The following is a 22,711-nucleotide window of genomic DNA, read 5'->3' on the forward strand; positions in this document are numbered from 1 at the left end:
TCTGCTGCTGTTGCAGAATTCGCTGCTGCAGGGCCGTGTTGAATGTTGGGGGTGCTGTCTGCCCCAGCCCAGCTGCCCCATTTGGCCAAGTTGTCCCATTGGAGCAGCCATCTGGCCCATGGAGCTGCCCTGGATGGGGAGGGTGTTGTTGCATACGTTGCTGCTGCATAGCTGGGGTGTAGCCTCCAGGTCCTTGCGGCTGCTGGAAACTGGCAGTGTCCTGCCATGGCTCCGGCAATGCTGGCACTGACTTTGTTGTTGTTGTTGCTGCTGCTGCTGTTGTGCGCTGCTGCTGCTGGTGCTGTAGCAGCTGTCTCCTCACCATTTCTCGTACTGTGGATTCATGTTTGCCATGTTGGGGTTGTGTCCTGGGTTCATAATGTTCAGAGCTTGTCCCTGGGGGTTCAGGCCTCCCATTGCCTGTTGCTGTGGAGGCACACCAGGCCGTGGCACACCAGCCTGCATTGCATTCAGGTTCTGCAGGCTGGGTTGCTGGTGCATGCCGGGCTGGGGCTGCATACCAGGCTGGGACTGAAGTCCAGGCTGGGGGCTGCATGCCAGGCTGATTGGCCACATACTTGGCTGTGCGCTGTTTGATGAGAAAGCTGCCATGAGCTGTGGGTTTGATTTGAGGATGTTCAACACCTGTTGCTGCTGCTGAGGGGAGCTGGGTGACTTCAGGGTCCGCAGCAGGTCTTGCAGGGCACTTGGCGAGATGCTCCTTGGTGGCTGCACATTGGGCATCCGTGGCCCAGCCACAGCTGCCTGGGCCTGCATGGACATTACAGCCTGGGCATAGCCTGGCATTGGCTGCTGCTGGGGGATGGGTGCCTGCTGCCACTGCCCAGGTGGCATGCTAGGCATGACAGGCCCACTGACTTGGTTGGGACGGGGCACATTCAGACCCACAGGGGCCATCTGGTTCCCTGGGATTCCTATACCTGCACGCCCTGGGGGCATGCCATTGTGATGTTTGCTCGGTACAGGTGCTCTGCTGTTGCTGTGCCTCCCGTTCAATTTGCCGTGCTGCTTCCACTGCTGCAGGTGGGGGCTGGGCGGGGGTGGGTGGAGCTGGTACCTGGTTGGTAGGCTTCCCTAGCAGACACTATCGTGGGGGGGCTGAGTCCGGGCTACATTAGGGAAGCCAGCTGATGACATGTTTACAGGTGAAGGTTGAGGCTGGGCAGGGGGCTGTGGTGTCTGGGGGGTGTGGCTGGGGCCTGCTGCGTGGGTCCCGGGTGGTGCTGAGGTAGGAGGAAGGCAAACTCTGCTGAGGCACATTGCGGGTGTTCATGGTGGCCATTCGCCGGCGCATGAGCTGGGCCTGCTGCAGGGCGATGCTGGATCTGCTGCTGGCGGAGCTCTTGTGTTTGATGTTGAGGCAGAAGGGCACAGGGCATTTATTTTCTTGGCAGTGTTTGGCGTGGTAGCAGCAAAGAGCAATGAGCTGCTTGCACACTGGGCATCCTCCGTTAGTCTTGCGCTTACAATCCCTTGGTGTGCTGCACAACTCGTTTCAATCTTCTGGCAAGATGCAGAGAGCAGTTGGCATTGCGACACTGGCATGCATGGACCAGGGACTGGATGCAGCGTTGGATGCTGAGGCGCCGGGACTCCTGGGGGCTCTTGGACTGTGGCTCACCTTGACTGCTTCCCCTCATCATCAAGACACAGCCCCCCACTTTACCATCTTATGGGTGTGGCTCTTTGTGTTGTAGCAATTAATACAAAGGTCGTAATCCTGAAGAGAAGCCAAAAGGGACAGAGCAACATCAGCATAGGCCCAATATGAGCAGACACTCTTGGCATGGGTCAGAGTATAGGCCCCAAAGCTTGAGCAGTATTAGTGGTCTCCTTCCCCCACCCACTCCTTCTTTATTTCATGTGCTTTGAGAAAAGCATCAAGACCTTACCTTGAGACTTAATAGTGAGAAATAAGAACACCGTGGCCATTTCCTCCTAGTGCTACCAGAGGATGCCAGACACTATCCCGGGAGAAAGGCATCAAATGATCCTCCCCCCAAACAGAAGCCCAAGTGGCTGAGAGATACTTGAACTTAGAACTAAAAAGGAGGCATTAAATGTGAAGGATGGGGTTGGGAGAGCACTCGGTAAATAAGGTGATGGTCAAATATGAGGACCACATTCACACAAAAATCCAGTGCTTGTAACTGCAAGCACCAGACAGGGAGGAAGTAAGTGGACTGCTGGGGAATTGCTGGTCCCCAGCCTAGTTCAAGGTTCAGTGACAGATCTTTTCTAGGGAAATGAGGTAAAGAGCTATACAGAGCAATTCTCCTCTGGCCTTTGTATACATACACAACAAATAGTTCACTATACACACATCCAAATAAATCTACCCAAAAACAAATCTGAGGATGAAGTCCTAAAGCTGGGTCTAAAAATTGTGCTCAAAGAAAACACATAAAATCGTAAAATAGTGAAGTAGAAAGAGGACAGAGAAGCCTGGAGAAAGCTCGGGAAAAACAAGAATGAAAGGTAAATGAAGAAGGAAGAGTTAGACAGCTTTTGCCCTGACCAGGACAAGCTCTACATGCTGAGACAAACCTACACACAGGGTAGGAGACAGTTAGCCTGCCAGTCGTATACATGAGGATCCTGCCATTAGACCTGATCAAAGGTGTCAACTTGACATCAGGGCAAAAGGCATCCCTAAGCCCTTAGCAAGGCTAGGAAGAGATAAATACACAGGAATTCCTGTAGAATCAGTGTTCCGAAGTCTTTCCACAGTCAGGCTGCCTCAGCACATGGCCTGTAGCTGTGGCGGACAAGGGCACAAGATAAGAGGACAACAAGGGTGCCACTCATGCCTGGCTCCCCATGCTGGGAGAGAAAGCACAAACAGTGTTGTGTAGAGATGACAACATCTACATCCATTCCTGATGCTGCAGAGAACAATGCTGGAATTCTATGTCTACCTATGGGGGAAGGTCAGAAGGGAGGTGGTGGGGCTTACCTCACACACAGTACAGTGCCAGCGTGTCTCTACGTGGTGTTTACACTCATTGCAAGTATAGACAAAGCGGTCCTGGCCTTGCGTGTGCAGTTCCACCAGCATGCACAGAGTGGACCATTTGGAGCGGCGTAAGGAAGAGAACTCCCAATGCTTATCTCTGGCCAGAGTGAGGAAAGCATCACGCCCATCCATGAGGTCACAGCTGAGCAGGGGGTCAGGGTCCACGATGGGGGGCTGAGTGCTGATAACAGGTCCAGCATGCAGATGAATCACAAAGAAGACCTGAAAGGAGGAGCTGCATTAAACCCCACAGAGAGACAGCATGTGCCAAGTGCCGGGCCACATCTTCCTGTGTAATAGGCTAACCAAACCCAGAGCTTGCTTGAGGCCCTGGTTTCTTGGGATGGAACAATTAATGATAAGCCATACAATGTATTAAGAAACTACTGTTCCATCTTATACAGAGGTAGTCCTTCCTTCTATCAAAGACTTGTACAGGGAGCCTCAGCAGAGCAGGCCTGGTGCTTGCTGTTCCTCCAAGTTCTGAGTATCCCCATAACCTCCCACAAGACTATGCCATTACCTCCTTATGCTTCTCCATGGTGGCATATAGCTTCTGGGACAAGTCGTTGGACACATTGGGCATGCTAGGCTTCTTCTTGTTGGCGCGGCTAATGCTGCTTTTGTTTTTGTTGGTCTTCTTATTGTTCTTTTTCTTGGCATTCTTGCTGTCACCTTGACTGCCCTGTAACCACATGCAAAACTGTCAGAACAACATCCATTTCCTAAGCTGTGGTGTGCCAGAGATCCCATATGCACCTGGGCCATAGGCTGCCATCAGAGGGCTAAAAATTGAATCTTCTAAGCCTGGCTGGCACCTGTATGTCCTCTTACCTCTTCAGGATGTGTGTGTGTGTGTGTGTGTGTGTGTGTGTGTTTTGGTTTTTCGAGAGAGGATGTCTCTGTGGCTTTGGTGCCTGTCCGGGAACTAGCTCTGTAGACCAAGCTGGCCCACCTGCCTCTGCCTCCCCAGTGCTGGGATTAAAGACGGGTGCCACCACCGCCTGGCTCTTCTTCAGGATCTAAGTTAATTCAGAATCTAAGCTTAGATTCTAAGAGGAAGTTTCCTATCACTCCCCAATGGACAGGAATGCTATGCTGTTCCATCCTGCAAATTGAGGTAGCACCAGGAGGAGCAGGCACACCCTGATTTTTCCAGGTCCCACTCAACACTTGGACTAGGGTAGAGTAAGTCCAAGTTTGTCTTGCAACCTGTTGTTATTATTTTTCATTATTACTTGGCTGAGGTCTAAAAGGGACTTACTCCTCAGTTCAAGAGCTCCAATGATCCTACTATAAAAAGAATTTGGGGCATCATCCATTTAGAATACAACCAAGAAAAGCTAATCAGATCTGACCCAGAGAACTTCTTTATCCTGCAGTATTGGTAGTGCAACCAGAGCCTTACAGAAGCTAAGCATGTGCTCCACCACTAAACTATGCCCTCAGCTCCAGACGGTCACTTTTCCATGTGATGCTGTATAACCTAGGTTTCAAACTCATCAATTAATTAACTCATCAAACTGAATCAAATAATTTTTTAAATAATTACTTTACTCACATGCATGTATTATGTGTATTTGTGAGTGTGTCATAGTGCCCATGTGGAGATCAGGATAAAAGATTTATTTTTAAAGGAAGGTTGGAGTCTTCGAGCATGTGGACCCTGGGACTTGAACTCAGGCCATCACACATGGCAGTAGCAGGCACTTTTACTTGGACCCATCTTAATGGCCCTTCAAATAAATTTTAATTATTTGGAAATTTTTATTTATTTTTTTATTTTTTGGAAATAGGGCCTCAGTATGTAGCTCTGGCTTCCTGGAAATCACAGTGTAGAATGGCCTTGAACTCACCGAGATCTGCCTGCCTGTTTTCTGAGTGCTGGGATTAAAGGTGTGTGTGTTTCACTATGCTTGACTTCAAATAAACTTCTTAGTTTATTTTTACTATTATTTTCTGTTTCTTAAAGACAGAGTTCTCTGTGTTGCTTTGGAGCCTGTCCTGGAACTCGCTCTGTAAACCAAGCTGGCCTCAAACTCAGATATCCACCTGCCTCTGCCTCCCAACTCCTGAGTTTTGATTAAAGGTGCCACCACTGCCCGGCCAAATAAACTTCTTAAAGAAATTGTTTTTGAGCTAGGCATAGTGGGTACATACATATAATCACAGCACTCAGGAGTCAGACTGATCTCTTAGTTTAGGCCAGCCAAAGTTATGCAGAGAGTTCCCTGTCTCAAAAAATCAACAAAAAGAAGAGAGAGAAAGAAATTATCTGGTCACCGGGAAACATGCACTTCGGTTATTTTTCTGATGAAGTTTTACCTGTGCATGTGCCTAAGGGTAGGCTTTTTCTTTCCCAAAGCTGGGGTTGAATATATCATGTGGTATTCACTCTCCCTCATCTAATACCACGAGAAACTCTTCTCTACTTCAATTAACTTTAAATTCTAATTTTTCAGTTTTTTAAAACTGTTTGAAAATTTCATACATGCATGTAATATGTTTTAATGAAGCACCCTACCTCCATTCCCTCTTCAGTTCCTCCCAGGAGAATCTAATTTTTAACAGCAAAGCAATGTCCCCTACAAAGTGTGAGCCATACTAAAGTTAATTCCACTGTGAGGTCCTAGGTAACCTTAGGAAGGAGAATCCTTGCTCTCAGCATCTACACTGCATACACAGAAAACAACAAATCTACTTGTCAACACTTTCCCTAGCATACAGTGAAGGCGGGCTTAGGCACAAGCCACCTAAGTCGTCTGAACAGCTTCAATGACACCATGCCAGAGACCAACTTGGATGAATCAGTTTGTTCTGCATTCCTTTAGAGTCCTTTTCCCTCGGTAGTAGCAGGACTGTCCTTGTGCTCTGCTGTGTTGTGCACCAGTGACTCCCACAGGTGGGCCCACTTCTACTTCTTCAAGTGACGCCACCACTGCTGCCCTTAACAAACTGAGACAATGGTTCTGTGCCAGGCCACCTATGCTCTGGGGCTTGGCTTGGTCAGTGGTCTCATGATCACTTGGTCTCCACTGCAAAGTACTGAGTCAGCCACTGAGACATGCCTATTCTTTTAAAGGCCAATCTGAATATGGCCTACCCTCTCTAGCTTCTTGTGGAACTGTTTTGCAGTCAAGTAGGAAACCAAACCATGGTGAGGAACAGCCAAGTTCCTGAGAAGGTGGAGGGAGGGAGGGAGGGGAGGGAGGGAGGGAGGGAGGGAGGGAGGGAGGGAGGGAAAGTCAGACAATGTGGGACAATTTGGGAGATCTTGGGAACAACCAGGGACATAAGCTTCTCTTTCATCCTGGTCTGTGCTCTTCTATATTACAGCTGTCTTTTTGAAGACATAAAACTCAACATGTACAGTGTTGAGCACATTGTAACCATTCAACAGATCACGTGTACACTGAGCATAGCATGCTTATCTGAGGGCCTTCAGGGTGTTGCCACATGCTGCCAGCACCTTTAGCCCTGCTGGGATCCAGTCTGACCACTTCTTATGGAGCAATGCAACCTACCATTTGTTTCTCCCTCACCTAAGTGAGTTCAAGCTTTACACAAGACATTCTTCTAACTCATCATTTCTCATATGCCACAAACATTCTCCACAGAAGTCACTGTACATACCTACCGGACCTACAACCACAATCAATATATATGCCACTGTCAGCTCTTCCAGACCAAGTAGTACCTTGTGACCTTTGATACAGCATACTTTCTCCCCTTAACTCAAGTGGGATCTCAGCTCCGATGTCACTGTTTCCAAAGGCACACTCAGACCTCTGTCTTCTTTACCTTAGGTTCCTTTCTTCTCAGAGTTGCCCCACCACATGAAAACACATCATGAAGCTATCCAGGTCCTTCATGTTTCTCCTAGTATAAGATACCTCTTGGGGCAGGGACAAGGTCTTGCTTAGTACACTTTGCACTCCCTGGTACACAGGGATAGTAAACAGTGAACAGATTGAAAGCAAACAAAACAAAACAATACCAAAAAAGCAAAAAAAAACACCCCCCCCCCCAAAATGAGGAATTGCCACAATATGCAGCACAAGGTACTTCAGTCTCTCCAGAAAGCAATTTCTATCCATCTCCATGTACTGCCCTGATTCCAAAAGGTCACCATCTCTCCAGGCCTAACCACTAGGCCCCACATCCTATGTGTGTGCACGAGAACACCCACAGGAAGAAGCCAACAGCAAATGTATACTTTTCAGCCTGCCACTCTGGTGGCACAGCTCTAGCTGGGCTGTACCTCAGGGGTCTCACTAGCTGCAGTACTTTCTTCTTTTTTTCTTTCTTCTTCTTCTTGTTCTAGCTCTTTGATGCTTTCTTCCAACACATTAGGCCAGAAATCTCCTTCAAAATAGGGCAACTCCTTGGCACTCGTGAGCCTGTCTTCATTTGCTTGTTTGAAGATGTCCTAAGAGGAAGCAGAAGAGAGGCGAGGTGAGGTCCCTTAGAGGTTACTGGGGACCACATACAGAAACTAGACATCAACTGACTAAAAGGCCCACTGCTCTGACCAACTGCAGAGTTGCTTCTGCAGTTTCATCAGATGTTTTCAGGCTCTTGCTTTCTATTTCTTGTAATTTATCATAATTATAAGCACATGAGTGCCAGAAGAAAATACATAAAACATGTCAATCAGCTGTGACAAAGTCAACATCTTCCTTCAACAGGAGTACCTTATAGTCATTAATGATCCTCTCTGCGAATGCCTTATCCAGCATTTTCTTGTACCACTCCTGTAGTCGTTTAGGTTTGGGGATTTTCTGATCAGGAGGGTGGCAATGAAAGATGTAGTCATCTCCTTCACTTGGAGGACAGGCCCAGATGTGTCCTGTCACATACCTATAAGAACATACAAAACAGGCAAAGTAGAAGTATAAATGAACTCTTATCTATTTTTGAGGCAACTACAGCTAAAGAATAGTAACTAAAGCAAGAACAGAAATTAATGAGGGAAGATAAAAACAAAATGGCCATAAATGCTTGGGTAGGTCTTATAAAATACTTGGGCTCCAACACAATATGTGAATAGTGTTTGTGTGTGTGTGTGTGTGTGTGTGTGTGTGTGTGTGTGTGTGTGTGTGTGTGTATAAAAGCATTATCGTCATCATTTACAAATCCAACCCTATATTCAGCACTGAATACTTTATTCTCATAAGTACCTGCATGGAGCTGAGCCTGCCAGGGCATGGTAAAAGGAAGTGAAGCACCAGCTTCCTGCCTACTACTTCCTCCTGTGATTGGAAAGGCAGCTCAGGCAAGTAATTCTCTTTAGAGGATTAATGTCAAATATCTTATCTTCCCTGTTCAAGGCACTTTAGCAAACCTTTTCAGGTCTAAGAAAAGAATGTGACAGGTGTGGTAATATAAACAGATAGTACCAGAGAAAAAAAAGACAAGAGTGTGTTGTGTGTTCAATCAGTGATTTCCGATCAAAGAGTAGAAAAGATAAATGTATAGAGACAGAAAGTAGATTAGTGGCTGTCTGGAGCCAGGGGCAGGACAGGGAGTAGTAGAAAGAGGGCACAGGGCTCTGTTGAAGGAGTGAGAGTGTGTGGAGACCGGCATATGGAATGGTTACACCAGTCAATAATTTTAAAAACCACTGACTCCAAAACCTGAAACAGAAAAAACACATGATACGCAGATTATGCCTCAATAAAGTAAAAAGAAAATGAAAAGAAAGCAGAGGCAAAGAACAGACTGCTCTTTGTAGTCAGACACATGTGAGAGGCTCAGCAGATTTCTGAACCACTCTCAATACATTAGAATAGAAACACATAAAACTAAACGAGAAAAACACACTATTTCACGAAATAGACAAAACGTTTTAATTGATTCTGAAAAACCAAGACTCACCCCAATTTCTTCACATACTCTAGATATCCAATGAGTATCTCATGGTATACAGCTGTCCGGAGGCAGCGGGGCCGGAAGAAATGAATACTGTCCAGATAAGATATGTATACACGCCTGCAGGGGTGGGTGGGGTGTCATTTTTATTTCTAATTCAGGGTACCCCTCAAGTTTGAAAACACTAACATCCCAAAGCCCCCAGAAATAGATTTTGATAGCCACCACAGAGGCCACCTGGCTAGATGTGAAAGACTTTAATCAGCTGAAAACTAAGAAAACAGAAATAATTTTCTACTATTACAAAAAAAGAGAAGGAAACCTTCCCCAGGGGAGCAACTTGGAAGAGGCCACTTCTTTGCCCCTCTCACCCAAAATCCAGACTAAACAAACCAACTCTGGACCAGAGAGACTTGGTTTGAACAGAACATTTAGCTGTTGCTACTCTGGCTCCCCAGTGATCATCTTGATAAGACAAAGCAAAGCTAGGGCCACACACAAGCATGCCACATTACCACCAAGACCCTTTGTTTCCTGACAGTTTACAGGAAAACAAAGCTAATTGGTTTAGTCAGGTAACTATTTGAATCCAGTAGCAAAGCACACAGTTTTAAGACATCTGAGCCTCTGTCTGTTACCACCCAGAATGGGGCTAAAAAGCACATTCAGAAGTAACATGGAAGACTACCTTGTATTTGGCGGGGGGCAATCAGAGCCATATTCTTGCACATGCATCCCAAAAAAGCACACATCGACTCCATCAATCTCTTCAAAAGCAAAGAGTGCTTTGGTTCGATACGGGAAAGATTCAGACATTTCTCCAGAATCCACAAACCTGAAACAGAAATCAAAGCCTGTCCTGTGTAGAAGGCTCAAGGCTCGGCAACCTCTTGCAATGACATCCAGAGTAGTTTTGAGCTGTGCTGCAGCTCTTTCTGGTCCTGTTTATGAGGCAAGGGAACCATCTCGGATAATGTATTGAAATTCAGAAAAGAAGGTTACATCCTAGTTACCACAAGCCTTTGCATTAAGTATGTCACACTTCAAGTTCGACAGAGTCAGGAGTGGGGCCTACCCCACAGTTTAGGACAGGAAGAAAAAACACAAACCTTGACTTCATCCCAGGCTTGACCTCCACAGTCTTGTCTGAGCTGGCCACCACTCTGACAAAAACCTCCCCAGCTTCAGGGTGATTCTGGCGCCGCAAAAACTTGTTCACTCGGTCTTCCAAGTGGTTTCCCAAGCGTGTGGTCTGAAGCCCTAAAAGTTCAGAATGAAGAGGATCAGGCAGAGCTGTTGAGGCTGCTGCTTCACGCTGCTATTTCCAAGGACTGACAGTTGTTCTGGAAGAACAGAAGAGCTCCACCCTGTGACACGAGCGTCCTCTTTAGGAAAGCAGATGTGCAACCTTAGGCACTTTGCTCCTTTTTGGCCATTTATCTGCCCATACTTCTGTCCATTTCTAATAGTAAGGGACAGGAGAGACACAAAGATGGCCTGAACCTGACAGGACTGAGGACACTGTGCTTCTTTCCCTTCACATCAGGTCCTGGGTAGCTGAGTGGCTGTAGGACAAGCCCTGCCCTGGGGCTATGTTGAGAAGTCTCCTGTGTGAGGGCTATCTCAGGAATGCCAACAGGCAGACTGCTTACTCCCCAGAACTACACTTGAGGAACTCCTATAGCAACAAGGAATATGGCATACCCTTGACCCGGTCAATGACGGGGTTTTCTTCCACCTAGCTCAGTTGCCTTTAGACAAAAGGGAGCTTAGAACACCCAGGGCCAAGTCATCAAGCATTAGCCAAAGACTGTTTGCTGCCCTCTGACCACAGTGCTCAACTGGGAGGCAGAGCAGGCATGACCTTAGCATCAGGTAACTTCATCTTGATGTGGCCTGTCCTGTGCTGGCTCTTGCCATAGGAAAAGAGATAGCCCATATGACCACTGTGACCAAAGCCACCAGGAATAAACATTACTATGGAGAACTGCTTTTCAGGGAAAGAGGACTAGAATGTGAGATCTATCAAAGATTCATCGGTTATAAAAATGAATGTATTTTGGAGGGGTGGTGCTGGGGAACTGAATACAAGATTCAACATATACTAAATAGATACTCCACCCCATCTCCCATGTCGGTGATGGACCTCCCCCCTCTTCCTTTTGTTAAAAGGCAGGGTCTGTATCACAATGTAGCCCAGGTTGGCATGGGATTCAAGGGAATTCTCTTGACTTAGCCTCTCAAGAACTGGGATTACAGGCATGAGCCACCACAACCAGTTTAAGATGATAAAATTTTAAGTAAGTTTTCTTCTTTAATGACTTTTAAATATTTTCTACAATCATGAAAATTGTTTATAGAAAGTAAATCTAGGGGTCTGGAAAGATGGTCCAGTGGTTAAGAACACCTACTCTAGCAAGGGACCTGTGCTCAGTCTCAACATCAGTATCAGGTACCCCACAGCCACCTCACACTACAGCTCTAGGGAACCTAACATCCACTATTCTGGGCCTCCATGGGTACTTGCACTTGGTGTACATACAAAAAAGAAGGTACACACACAGAGGTCTGTGTGTGTATAATATACCAATTAAAATAAATTAATTTTTTTTTGTTTTTTTGAAACAGGGTTTCTCTATAGCTTTGAAGCCTATCCTGGAACTAGCTCTTGTAGACCAGGTTGGCCTTGAACTCACAAAGATCCGCCTGCCTCTGCCTCCCGAGTGCTGGGATTAAAGGCGTGAGCCACCACTGCCTGGCATTAATAAATTAATACTTTTTAAAAGTAAATCTTAGAAGATTCCTTACTGTTGTCTCAAGTAGTATCTGAGAATTTACAACTCATAAATTTCATTTTTCTGCAATAAATATAACAAGAGTGGTACCTTGGAGGTATATTAAGATATAACCAACACCCGGTGGTGGTGGCACATGCCTTTAATCTCATCACTCAGGAGACAGAGGCAGGCCAATCTGTGAGTTCGAGTCTACAGAGCAAGTTCCAGGATAGCCAAGGCTACACTGAGAAACCATCTTGGATCCACCTCCCGAAAGGAAGCAAAATCAAATAGCAAAGGAAAAAAACTCGGGGAAAAAAATAAAGATTTGTACAGTTAAAAGTAGTAACGAGTAGATTAGAGATCTGTTTTATACTTTAGTGGGCATCAAACTTCCTAAGTTTGGTCAGGCTGAGCTCTGTGCCTAGTAGTCTTCAGAGCTGAGTGATTGTTCTGACAAGCACAGAAGTAGACACAAAGAGCTTCAGAAGATGACCACAATTCCTGCTGAAATCCCGGAGGGAAATCCTGCACTGAGGGACAGCAAGTCTTAAGCCCAGGAGACAACCCTGAGAGCCTGAATGTCTTTTCTGGATAGGATTCCCGATTCTTTCTAAGCTACTGGAGAAGGAACTGCCAACCAATGTTCTCTCAGTAGGTCCTGAAATTTACTTTTTTTTTTCCTCCTGTTGAGACAGGGCTTAGTGTAGCCCTGGCTGTCCTGGAAGTCACAAAGATCCACCTACCTCTGTCTTCCGAGTGCTGGGACTAAAGGTATGTGCCACCACCGTCTACCTGAAGCTTTGCTCTTCTGAAATTTACTTTTTCAGCCCTCTAAAACGTTACTGAAAACACGAGCTGCTCATAAAAGGGTCAAGCTGAATCACTACAATGAAAACCTTCCACATGAAAACTGCTGTCACTGAGCTCTGAAAGTTCACAGTGAAGGTCACAAAGAGAGGAGCAACTACAGAATTTCAAAGGGCACAATCCAGGACACAGAAATTTTTAGCAAACTTACTCTTAGCACTGAATTTGTTTTCTTTCCGAGGTCTGCCAGTTTTCTTCAAGCAGTTGTCACACACAAAACTGCACAACAAATAATGGGTGTGATAAGTTTACACTCAACAGTAAAATGCAGCACTGAGATACTTTGTTGGCAGTTTAATCACATCATTGTGAAAAGAGTGCAGAGACAGGCAGCTCTGAGTCTACAATTTGTAAAGCAGGAAAACACAAGATTTAAATTTAGAACCAACTGCCACCTTCCTTAATTGCTAAATTTTGCTGACAATGAACAAGTCTCAGCACCACAGACACCTCCCCATGACTTGTGCACAGCTGCTCCCCTTTCCCAGAGATCACAGCAAATCACTCACCCTGCAGGCCAAATGATGTCATAATGTAGAACGCAAATTTGATGCATCTTCCGGCCACACTCTTTGCAGTCAACAAAACTGGGAGACAAGAAAGCACGATTATACACCAGGAGCCACACATTTTTCAACAGGAGCTTGAGTATATGGCACACTAATATCTGAGCTGCTTTCAGGAGAACTGGCATCCATGTTATGTGCTGACTAATCCGAAGAATGTTTAATGTGCTTGCCTATGTTAATTAATTTTCTTAATCAAGAAACAGGATCCCACCTTCACCTCACCCTGCCTACTTTTTCTGTTGAGTAAAAAGAGGTCTGGCCATGTAAGTCCAGCCTGGCCTTGAACACATGATCCATCTCTGGTCTACTCAGTGCTAAAATTGGAAGCCTGCACTACCATTCCTGGATTTTCTCTTTTTTCTCACTGTGCCATTTTCTTCTCTCCCTGTTTCCCTTTGTTTGCGGGTTAGGGAAGGCATGTACACAAATGCAAAGTCAAAAGCCAGCTTTGTAGAGTCAGTTCTCTCCTTCTACCTTTATTTGAATTCTTGGGAATGAAATCATGTTGCCCCATATCCTTAGCAAGTGTCCTTTACCCACTGAGCAATCTTACTCAGGCCCTTTGTGCTCAGAATGTTATGTCCCTCTCTCCAACACCTGCTTTTAAATAAGAAATACCAACACCAAGAAGTCCACCCCAGTAGTAATGTGTTGTACCCATGCTAAAAGCTCTCATCCATGGAACCATGTACACTGTGGCTCCTGCTGCCTGCACTCATCTGTTGCTGTAAAAATAAACTTAAAACCCACACAAAAAGGACGAGAGGGATGGCTCAGTGGTGAAGAACACTGGACCTAAGTTCACCTCCAAGCCACTTGCAACTCTAGTTCAGGGAGATCTGACCTATTCTGGCTGCTGCGGGCATTAGGCACACACATCCTGTATATAGATAAATTCAGGCAAACACGGATATATACAAATCATTAACACTGGGGTGGGGAATGACCATGACAGGCAACAGGACAACATAGCACGAGAATCAGAAACAAAACTGAATTTTCCTTGGGGGAAGTCACTATATGTCCCAGCATTCATTATCTAATGAAATCCTATCCCTAAGTATCATACAGTAGTAGGCTAGAGGACATAGCAACTTTCCCAAAGGAAAGCTGGATCTCCAAATGTGTCTGTGTGGCAAGTTGATTATTTTCCATTATAGCAGTTGACCTGTCTGGAACTAGGAGATTTGGGGGCCAAGAGAACAAAGCAAAAGTGACAGACTTGACCCAACCTTTAAGAGCCAACTTTTTAAAGCAATGGCAGTGGTAAGAATATATACTATAGTTCACAGGGTGGATTTTTTTTTTTTTTTTTTTTTTTTTAAGAAAGTGGTTCTTAAGATGTCTTCTTTTTGGAATTTCTCTGGGACAATATTACCATTTCAGATAATGGCCTGTATTCTTTATGGAATCACACCAAGCAATCCTTAAAGATGCCTATTACCAAGGTTTAAAGAGGTTTCAGCAGAACTAAAACACCCACATTATTTTTTTTGAATGACTTTTTGAGACAGGGTCCTGGAGCTCACCCTGTAGACCAGGCTGGCCTTGAGATCCTCCTGCCTCTGCCTCCCGAGGGCTAGGATTAAAGGCATGTGCCACCATTGCCTGGTTCACCCACATAATCTTATTTATTCATTTACTTAATGTATGTGAGTGCTCTCTCTGCATGTATGCCTTTATATGCCAGAAGAGGCCATCAGATTCCACTATGAATGGTTGTGAGCCACCATGAGGTTGCTGGGAATTGAACCTGGGACTTCTGGAAGAGAAGCCAGTGCCTTAAACTGTTGACCCATCTTTCCTGCCCCTTAGCCCCACATTATATTATCACTATTAAAATCCAGAAACTGGGGGGCTGGAGAGAGATGGCTCAGAGGTTAAGAGCATTGCCTGCTCTTCCAAAGGTCCTGAGTTCAATTCCCAGCAACCACATGGTGGCTCACAACCATCTGTAATGAGGTCTGCTGCCCTCTTCTGGCCTGCAGGCATACACACAGACAGAATATTGTATACATAATAAATAAATAAATATTTAAAAAAAAAAAATAAAATCCAGAAACTGGAGAACATGTTACAGAGACATCTATTTGAGTTTTTGATAATTTGAAAAGAAACCCTATTTTTATCCTCCCATAATCTAATCACAAGTAATAACTTTCCTCATCTAAGACTCTAAGTAAAAAAAAGAACCAGGCATGGTGACACACACCTTTAATCCTAGCACTCGGGAGTCAGAGGCAGGCAGGTATCTGTGAGTTCAGGACAGCTAGGGACATACAGAGAGAACCTGTCTCAAAAGACAAACAGAAGAAAGAGACAGAGACAGAGAGAAGACTACATATATGTGTGTGTGTGTGTGTTTGTGTGTGTGTGTGTGTGTGTGTGTGTGTATATATATATATATATATATACTCACGGTTCAGGATCTAAGGTATCATTTTTCTTCTTTTCAAATTGATCCTTGGAAATTGTCCTTTTTAAAAGAAAAAGAAACATTTTAGTTGACCTACATATACTCCTCTACCATTTTTTTCTTAAAATATATGTTCTAAACTACTATTGGCTTTACTGTAAGATTTAATTTAGATTATAATAGCAAAATTGTGTTGCAATTTAAATATGTTTATTTTCAGTCAAGTTCATATGGCAAACAGCTACTGAAATTGGTAAGATCACAGCTAAATGCCAATACACCCTCAATGCAAGGTGAGACTCCACCAAGGACTCCCACTTTGGAAGGGTAGAGTATTTGGGTTTCAATCCATGCATATATGAATTACTTCTGACACATGGAATTATATAACTTTCTTTGTTGAGGTTTCTTTTAAATAAAAGAATTTACATACTGTGTGTGTGTGTGTGTGTGTACGCGCAAAGGAGTGAACATAATGTACATGTGTAGACACATGTCACAGTACTCCTGTGGAGATCAGAGGACAACTCTGTCAAGTTGGTTCTCTCCTTCCACCTTCATGTGGGTTTGGGTAGAGAACTCAGGTTGCCACATTTGCAATGAAAGTGCCTGTAACTACTGATTCGTTCCACTGGCCCCCTTTCTGCATCTTTAGTTTTTATTGGAAGTGACATACAAAACTTAATGTTATACATATTAATGGTATACCCTTGTGCACACTGCATAATGCTTTTTTTAGGCTAAATATACGAACCACCTCCAACACTTACCTTTTGGAGGGGGTCATAAAAACATTCAAAATATGTCCTAGCTTTTTTGAAAAGCACAGTACATAACTGTTATTGACAGTCAAGAGTAATGTACAGCTTTTGCTTATATATAACTGAACTTAGCATTTATTGAAAAGCCTTTCCCCAGCCCTACCGTCTACAATTCAATGATGAACTACAATCAGATCAAAGAATTAAGATGACAAAGGTAATGAAATAATTTCTGAAGCACAGTTTTTCTGTCTGTGAGACCTGTTAATTTTGGTGCCAGATTCCCAACAAGACCAGAAGCATGAAAGATTTGGAACTGGGTGTGCAGAAAAGGGAACTATAAAATGCTTGGCAGGCTAGGGCAGGTGGGCAGGCCAGCATGACTTTGGGCATTTTACAAATGCAAGTGAGTCAAGTAGCCACTGTAGTTTTCATTTCTCTTGCTGGTTATGCTGCCACTCATAAGGAGTAACTAATGGACATGCTGGATCCATCTAGGGAGCAAGGTCAGTCCACCAACAAGGAATGATAGACATTTTTATATTATACTAGAAGATGTGGAGAGAGGATTGGAATCTAATTTGCAGTAGCTTAGTCACTTAAAAGATGGTTTAAAAGGTAAAGTCAACTCCAAATTTTTTATTTAAAAAAATAATTTATTTTTATGTGTACTGGTGTTTTGCCTGCATGTATGTCTGTGTGAGGGTGTCAATCCCCTGGACCTGGAGTTACAGAGAGTGTGAGCTGTCATGTAGGTGCTGGGAATTGAACCTGGGTCCTCTTAAAGAGCAGTCAGTGCTCTTAACCTCTGAGCTACCTCTTCAGGCTTGTTTTGTTTTTTTTAAAGGGCGGTGTTGGTGATGTGTACCCAATATGTACTTTCTGTGAATAAGGCTAGCTGGCTTCTCAGGTCTAACTGAAGCAGGGAACCCACCACCATGGAAAAGCAATTTGGTGGTGAAATGTACAAAGGTCAAGAACTGAACTCATCCTGCCTTGAACGGAGCAAGATGGAGAACTGGTGTTGCTGTTTGGCTGACACCTGTATCTTTACGTATAAATATCTATGCCCATGCAACCATGTTTTCATTAAACGTGGGTATAGTTAAAATATGAAGAAAAGCAAAACACAAAAATGCATACAACTCAAAATGGTATAGCTGGCTTTTTCTTCAGTCATGAACACAAGGAAGTATAGCAAGATGATACTTACGTCTGAGGTTGGGAAGGGTCGTCACCCAGGGTCACATTCTCGCCCTGGATCTCTGTGAAACACTTCTCACAGAAATGATACCTGTCAGCAAGAAGGCCATACTTGGGTGAACTGGTCCATCACAAACATACAGCCACCCAAGCAACGAAGCCACCAATCAGAGCAGGGCAGAGCACCACGACGAAGGGGGGGCGTTGTTGGTTGATTGATGGGTCAGTGAGGACAATGAAAGGAACAGGGGGGCAGGTGGGGAAGGGCAGAATTAGAGAACAGGGAAGGGAACAAATAGCACAGACACAGAGGTAAGACGCAAACACCAGACAACACAAAGCAGAAAGCCAAGGCAAAGCATTGATTAGCATTCGGTCTCATTGCACGCATCATAGGCCATCATCACTAATAACGACAGGTTTGGTCCGGCTCCAAGATGCAAATGTTTTCAACGAGTTAATACTAGAATTGCATGGAGCCTAAATTTAGAAAGCTGAATTTTGTCATAAAATCAAATATTGAGCCAGGGTTTAAAATAGAAAAATTTACTTTGAACAACAGTATGAGAAAAAAGTCTTTTAAAAGCAAGTTAAACTGGAATAGCTTCATTTTTTAAAATGGAAATTTTATGCTTGACAGCATCATGAGGTTTTACTTCCGATATTAAGCCAGATCTTCCAACGTGTGACAATGCTGAGCACCCGGAACCATTTTTTGTTGTTACTGTTTATTTGCTATTTTCTCAAGTTAATCAACTCAGTTAATAATAATTGTGTTATAATACAAATGAAACCAAATCCATATTCTAGACAAACACTTAACAGAAATGCGGTCAGGGTCAAAGACTTTCCAGCCATTTATTAATAAGAATATACAGAGAAAAAAATGTGATATATTGTATATACAATACAATATATGCAAACCCACAAACAATTTTTGGTTCACTTCTAAGCTGTGATTTGAATTTTGGTACTGTGACCAATCATTCATGAGATATATGGCGAATGAGTGTTTTGACTTGGTATCAACCCAAGTTAAGCAAATTTAGAGAGTTAATCTTTAAATAGCACAATCTGCATTTGAAAATTTATTATCCATCATCCCAATTTCTTGTGTGATATAATATGAGCCTGGGCTCATGCTGTTAAGTGACAACAATTAAAATAAAGACTTAAATGTTTGGAAAGGACATGAATGAGAAGTTAACAAAAAGTCAGATTCTGCATAAAACAAGATGAGCACACAAAAATACTATAAAATAAACAAGCTGAACAGAGGTAAATTACACAGGCAAAAAGATGAGCATAAGCTAGCAGCAGCAGTACAATAAAATGCGGGTTTAGCGCTCAAAACTACATCTACAGGATGCCAAGAAGGATTAGTATTAAGGACACTGATGAGACTTGGAGCACAGGCTGATCCCCCAGTGCAGAGCAGGAGGCACTAACTATGCTCTCATACACTCACTCAATCATCACTCAGCCGCATGCTCACTCACTCAGCTACAGAACGAGACATGAGCCACCAGAAGAGGCCCCCATAAGTCCCAGTTTTCATCTTCATTAAAAAACATTGAGCATTTTGTCCACAGACTTCACTAACTGATACATGTAGCCAATTTAAAGCATAAAACTTCATTGAGAACATTCATAACATCTTCAAGTTATCCAATTTTTCACATTCTGTTAATGAACAGGGCAGATTCTTGCCAGTACAAGATTAAAAACTGACTAGGAACAGACAGTTTTGTCTATTTTTGAGTAAACCATAGTAATATCCTTGTCATTCACAATTTTGTAAATATTCTTATAGAGCCTTTAAAAATTCTTCCACATACAGCAGGGCACAGTATAAGCAAACATTCTCTCAAGCCAAGAACTTTGTTAAAAATAAAGCATAGAACTAAGTGATCCATTCATCATATAAGCAAATGCACTACTGGGGGCCAGCAAGAACTGCTGGGCAGTTTGAAGTGAAACTACCATAATTGCAAGTTGAATCTCGATGATTTTAAGAACTCGGAAAAACTCTTAGCGTTTTCAGTCAGTCATTAAAGCTTCACAACACATAAGACATGAGAACGCGCACCCACTGTCTCCAGTGTGGGAACTAATGCAGAGAAGCACCGATGAGAGCCAGTCCGGGAATGGCCAAGAAAACCTAAGCTCTCTGTCTGTGGCGACCAATTCCCACTCCTGAGAAGCTCAAAGTGACAAAATTTGAGGGATAGTATTAAGACTCTAGATTCTGTCCCAAAGCACTGGCAGTGACATTTACACATAATCAAGCCTGTTCATTGAGAGGACAGGTCCCATAGCCTCATTTCATCAACCTTCACTGAGCTGAAGAGACTGCAGAACAAGGCAGCTTTCTAATGAAGATGAAACATGTAGACGGTCATTATTATGACAAAGTCTACACTTCATTCTCCCTAAAAATAAAGGTTCAGAAGTTCACTTCTTAACCATTACCAATCTGGATAACACTCTGTCTTGTGTGAAGGAAGTAGTGTGATGAACATGGAACTGTGAAGGAGGAACAGTTCACGTAATCCAATCAAGAGTACAAATCTGGGTTGTTAAGTTAGCAATGTAACTATATAGTTTAGCTGTGAATGAAAGTAGTTTATTGTGTATTTTCAAATGCAGATTCTTTTAAATACTCTATCAGTATTTATAAATTGGAGTATCTATAGATAATTTCTACATTATCTTCAGATAATTACTGGAAAAGCTGTAACAGTTTCCTCAAAGTAAGTTACTTTCAAATTTTAAAAATGTAGAACCAAGTGAAAATGTAAGCATCTACTAGCATAACCATTAAGAATTTCACTTGATTTAATGGTTTGTAGCAAGTTTTACTGATTTAAGTGCCTAAAACTTTAGCACAAGTGACAACAGAATTTATCTGGAACACAATAGTGTTCATAATCAATTTGAAAATAATGATGAGCAATCAGAATGTTCACTGTTGAATTTGGTCACTGCTATCTTAGAATTACAGGGTAATGGTCAATTCATGTACTTTTCTAAGAGCACAGAGGGTACAAATGGCTAAAACTTTTGAGATGTACCAGACATAGAATACAACTCCTGTATTTATACTTTTGTGTAGTAAAAGTGAAGTTCTACACAAAAATAAAATTAGGCCATTTCAGCACTTCCAGAATAGTCCTAGTGTTTGTCCTCTATCATTGAACTTTCCTGATCCTACCAGCTCAATTGACCTTTCATTGCCCTCAAGAGGATGGGCCCTGATCTGTGTAAGTCATTACAAGGAGTCCCTAAGCAACCAAGAACAGTCAAACAATGCAAAGGCCCAAATACACATGGAAAGCCAGGTGCTGAGGCCTCTGCCTGTCATTCTAGCACTCAGGAGGCTGAGGCAAGAAAATCAAATGTGAGGCCATGCTGAGCTACAGCGAGACCCTATCTCAACAAAACAAAACCAACCAACCAAAAATAAATAAATAAATAAACAAAAAACCCCGGAAACCAGCCAACCATATAAACAAATTTACAACTTTATATAAATCACAATGGTCTTCAAAGAACATTTCTATGCACTATCCCATTGAAGACAGGACAACAAGAGCCTATTAGGAGAGATGCTATTGTGCTTGTTGCTTTTATCTTGAACAAGGTTAAGTTTGAAATGTATCAAAGGGCTAAGACAATAAATGGAGGGGACAAGGCATAAACATGGTCATTGTGGGAGGATCCCCTGAGGGGTTATGGCATCCTTTTCAATTTTGTCTCACAATGTTTCTACTGCAAGACCAAGGGTGACAGACACTGCATGAGCAATGTTCTGGATTCCATTCACAGTACTAGTAACAACAAACAACACCACAGACCACAAAGCAAGACACCTGCACAACTACCCCCACCAAACACTTCTACTTAAGAAGGGGAATGTTTAGTTGTTTTCAGCAGGACAAGTAGTTCAGCCTGCACTTCTATTAGAGATGACCCTGGGATGGGTCTTCAGGGCTGGAGAAAAACAGATTGATCACACAAGATTTAGAAGTCTTTATTTTTTGATTATTTTAAAAATTTATTTATTTGTATGCACATGTGTTCATGTGGAGATCAGAGAGCAACTTAGGAGAGTTCATAATCTTCTACCATGTAGGCCCAGGGATCAAACTCTGGTCATCAAGCTTGACAACAAATGCCCTACACTAATAAGCCACCTTGTCAGCCATCAAATTCTTTAAAAACAAACAAACAAAAAAAAAACTCAGCAATTGTATAGGAGCTATCATGAAGATAGTTACATTTTCTTTTATAATCACATGTACAACTCCAAAAAACATACTTAAGAAAAAAATTTCAAAATTCCAAATTTGTCAAACCTATGTATAGGTATCTTTGTGTAACTCAAAAGTCCTCTTTTGTTATGGCTCAAATAAGCAAGAATCTAACTATCCAAAGGGCCAAACCATGATGTAAATGTTCAAGCCCCAAGATGGAGAACAAATACAAAAAAGTTCCTTGTTGGTCACATAGAGTCTCCCATTGCTGGTTTACAAAGTGCAGTCAACAGTACAGACTTCAGTGTAAGTCACAGCTTGTTCTTTAAGGCACAAAATCTTAACAAGGCAACAAGAGGTCTCATAATACAACTGACAGAAAGGAATTTCACTTCATCTTAGCAAAAAAGCACATTAGCATTAAGGAATTTAATTTTCAAAATAAGCTTCAAACTACAGAGGTTATTTGTATATCATCATCATTCACTGTCCCTCTACATAAGACTCTAACCACCTTAACATTCCAAAAGGATGCCAACTATTTTCCAGGCAGGCTTACCACTCTCAAAGACAATAGCATCTAAAACAAAGTAGTCTTTTGGTGCGGGAGAATTGTCTGTATTCTGTCAATCATGTCTTAAATAAATGCTGATTGGTCAGGCAGGAAGTATAGGCGGGTAAACCAGACAGGAAGTAGAATAGGAGAATGCTGGGAAGGAGGAAGCCCATTCCTCCCCATTCCCTCCACTCCTGCCCAGACTCCAAAGAATCAACATGTGATCTGCCCCGCTGTGAAAGGTAATGAGCCACATGGCTAACATAAATAAGAATAATGGGCTAATATAAGCTCCCAGAGCTAATTAGAAGACTGAGAGCTAATGGGCCAATCAGTTTTATAACTTATGGAGATCTCTGTGCGATTTTTTTTGGGGCTTGCCGGCGGGCGGGACA

The 22,711-nt window shown here is 43.2% G+C and overlaps 1 protein-coding gene across 1 annotated transcript in view; it reads right to left on the minus strand.

Annotated features, from left to right (window-relative positions):
* The window catches only part of LOC119811558 (CREB binding protein), a 134,317-nt gene that overhangs the window by 1,608 nt on the left and 109,998 nt on the right, over window positions 1-22,711 (minus strand). Inside the window, 28 exon segments of the mRNA XM_038325474.1 lie at window positions 2-72; window positions 75-141; window positions 143-208; window positions 210-249; window positions 251-282; window positions 284-330; window positions 333-549; window positions 551-598; window positions 601-968; window positions 971-989; window positions 992-1,105; window positions 1,108-1,254; window positions 1,256-1,333; window positions 1,335-1,361; window positions 1,364-1,489; window positions 1,491-1,676; window positions 1,679-1,741; window positions 2,978-3,259; window positions 3,561-3,722; window positions 7,299-7,466; window positions 7,732-7,897; window positions 8,915-9,028; window positions 9,597-9,743; window positions 10,018-10,168; window positions 12,707-12,774; window positions 13,065-13,142; window positions 15,544-15,600; window positions 17,515-17,595. Coding sequence (XP_038181402.1) covers window positions 2-72; window positions 75-141; window positions 143-208; window positions 210-249; window positions 251-282; window positions 284-330; window positions 333-549; window positions 551-598; window positions 601-968; window positions 971-989; window positions 992-1,105; window positions 1,108-1,254; window positions 1,256-1,333; window positions 1,335-1,361; window positions 1,364-1,489; window positions 1,491-1,676; window positions 1,679-1,741; window positions 2,978-3,259; window positions 3,561-3,722; window positions 7,299-7,466; window positions 7,732-7,897; window positions 8,915-9,028; window positions 9,597-9,743; window positions 10,018-10,168; window positions 12,707-12,774; window positions 13,065-13,142; window positions 15,544-15,600; window positions 17,515-17,595 — 3,190 coding nt within the window.

Source organism: Arvicola amphibius, chromosome 4 (genome assembly GCF_903992535.2).
Source record: "Arvicola amphibius chromosome 4, mArvAmp1.2, whole genome shotgun sequence".
NCBI lineage: Eukaryota > Metazoa > Chordata > Mammalia > Rodentia > Cricetidae > Arvicola > Arvicola amphibius.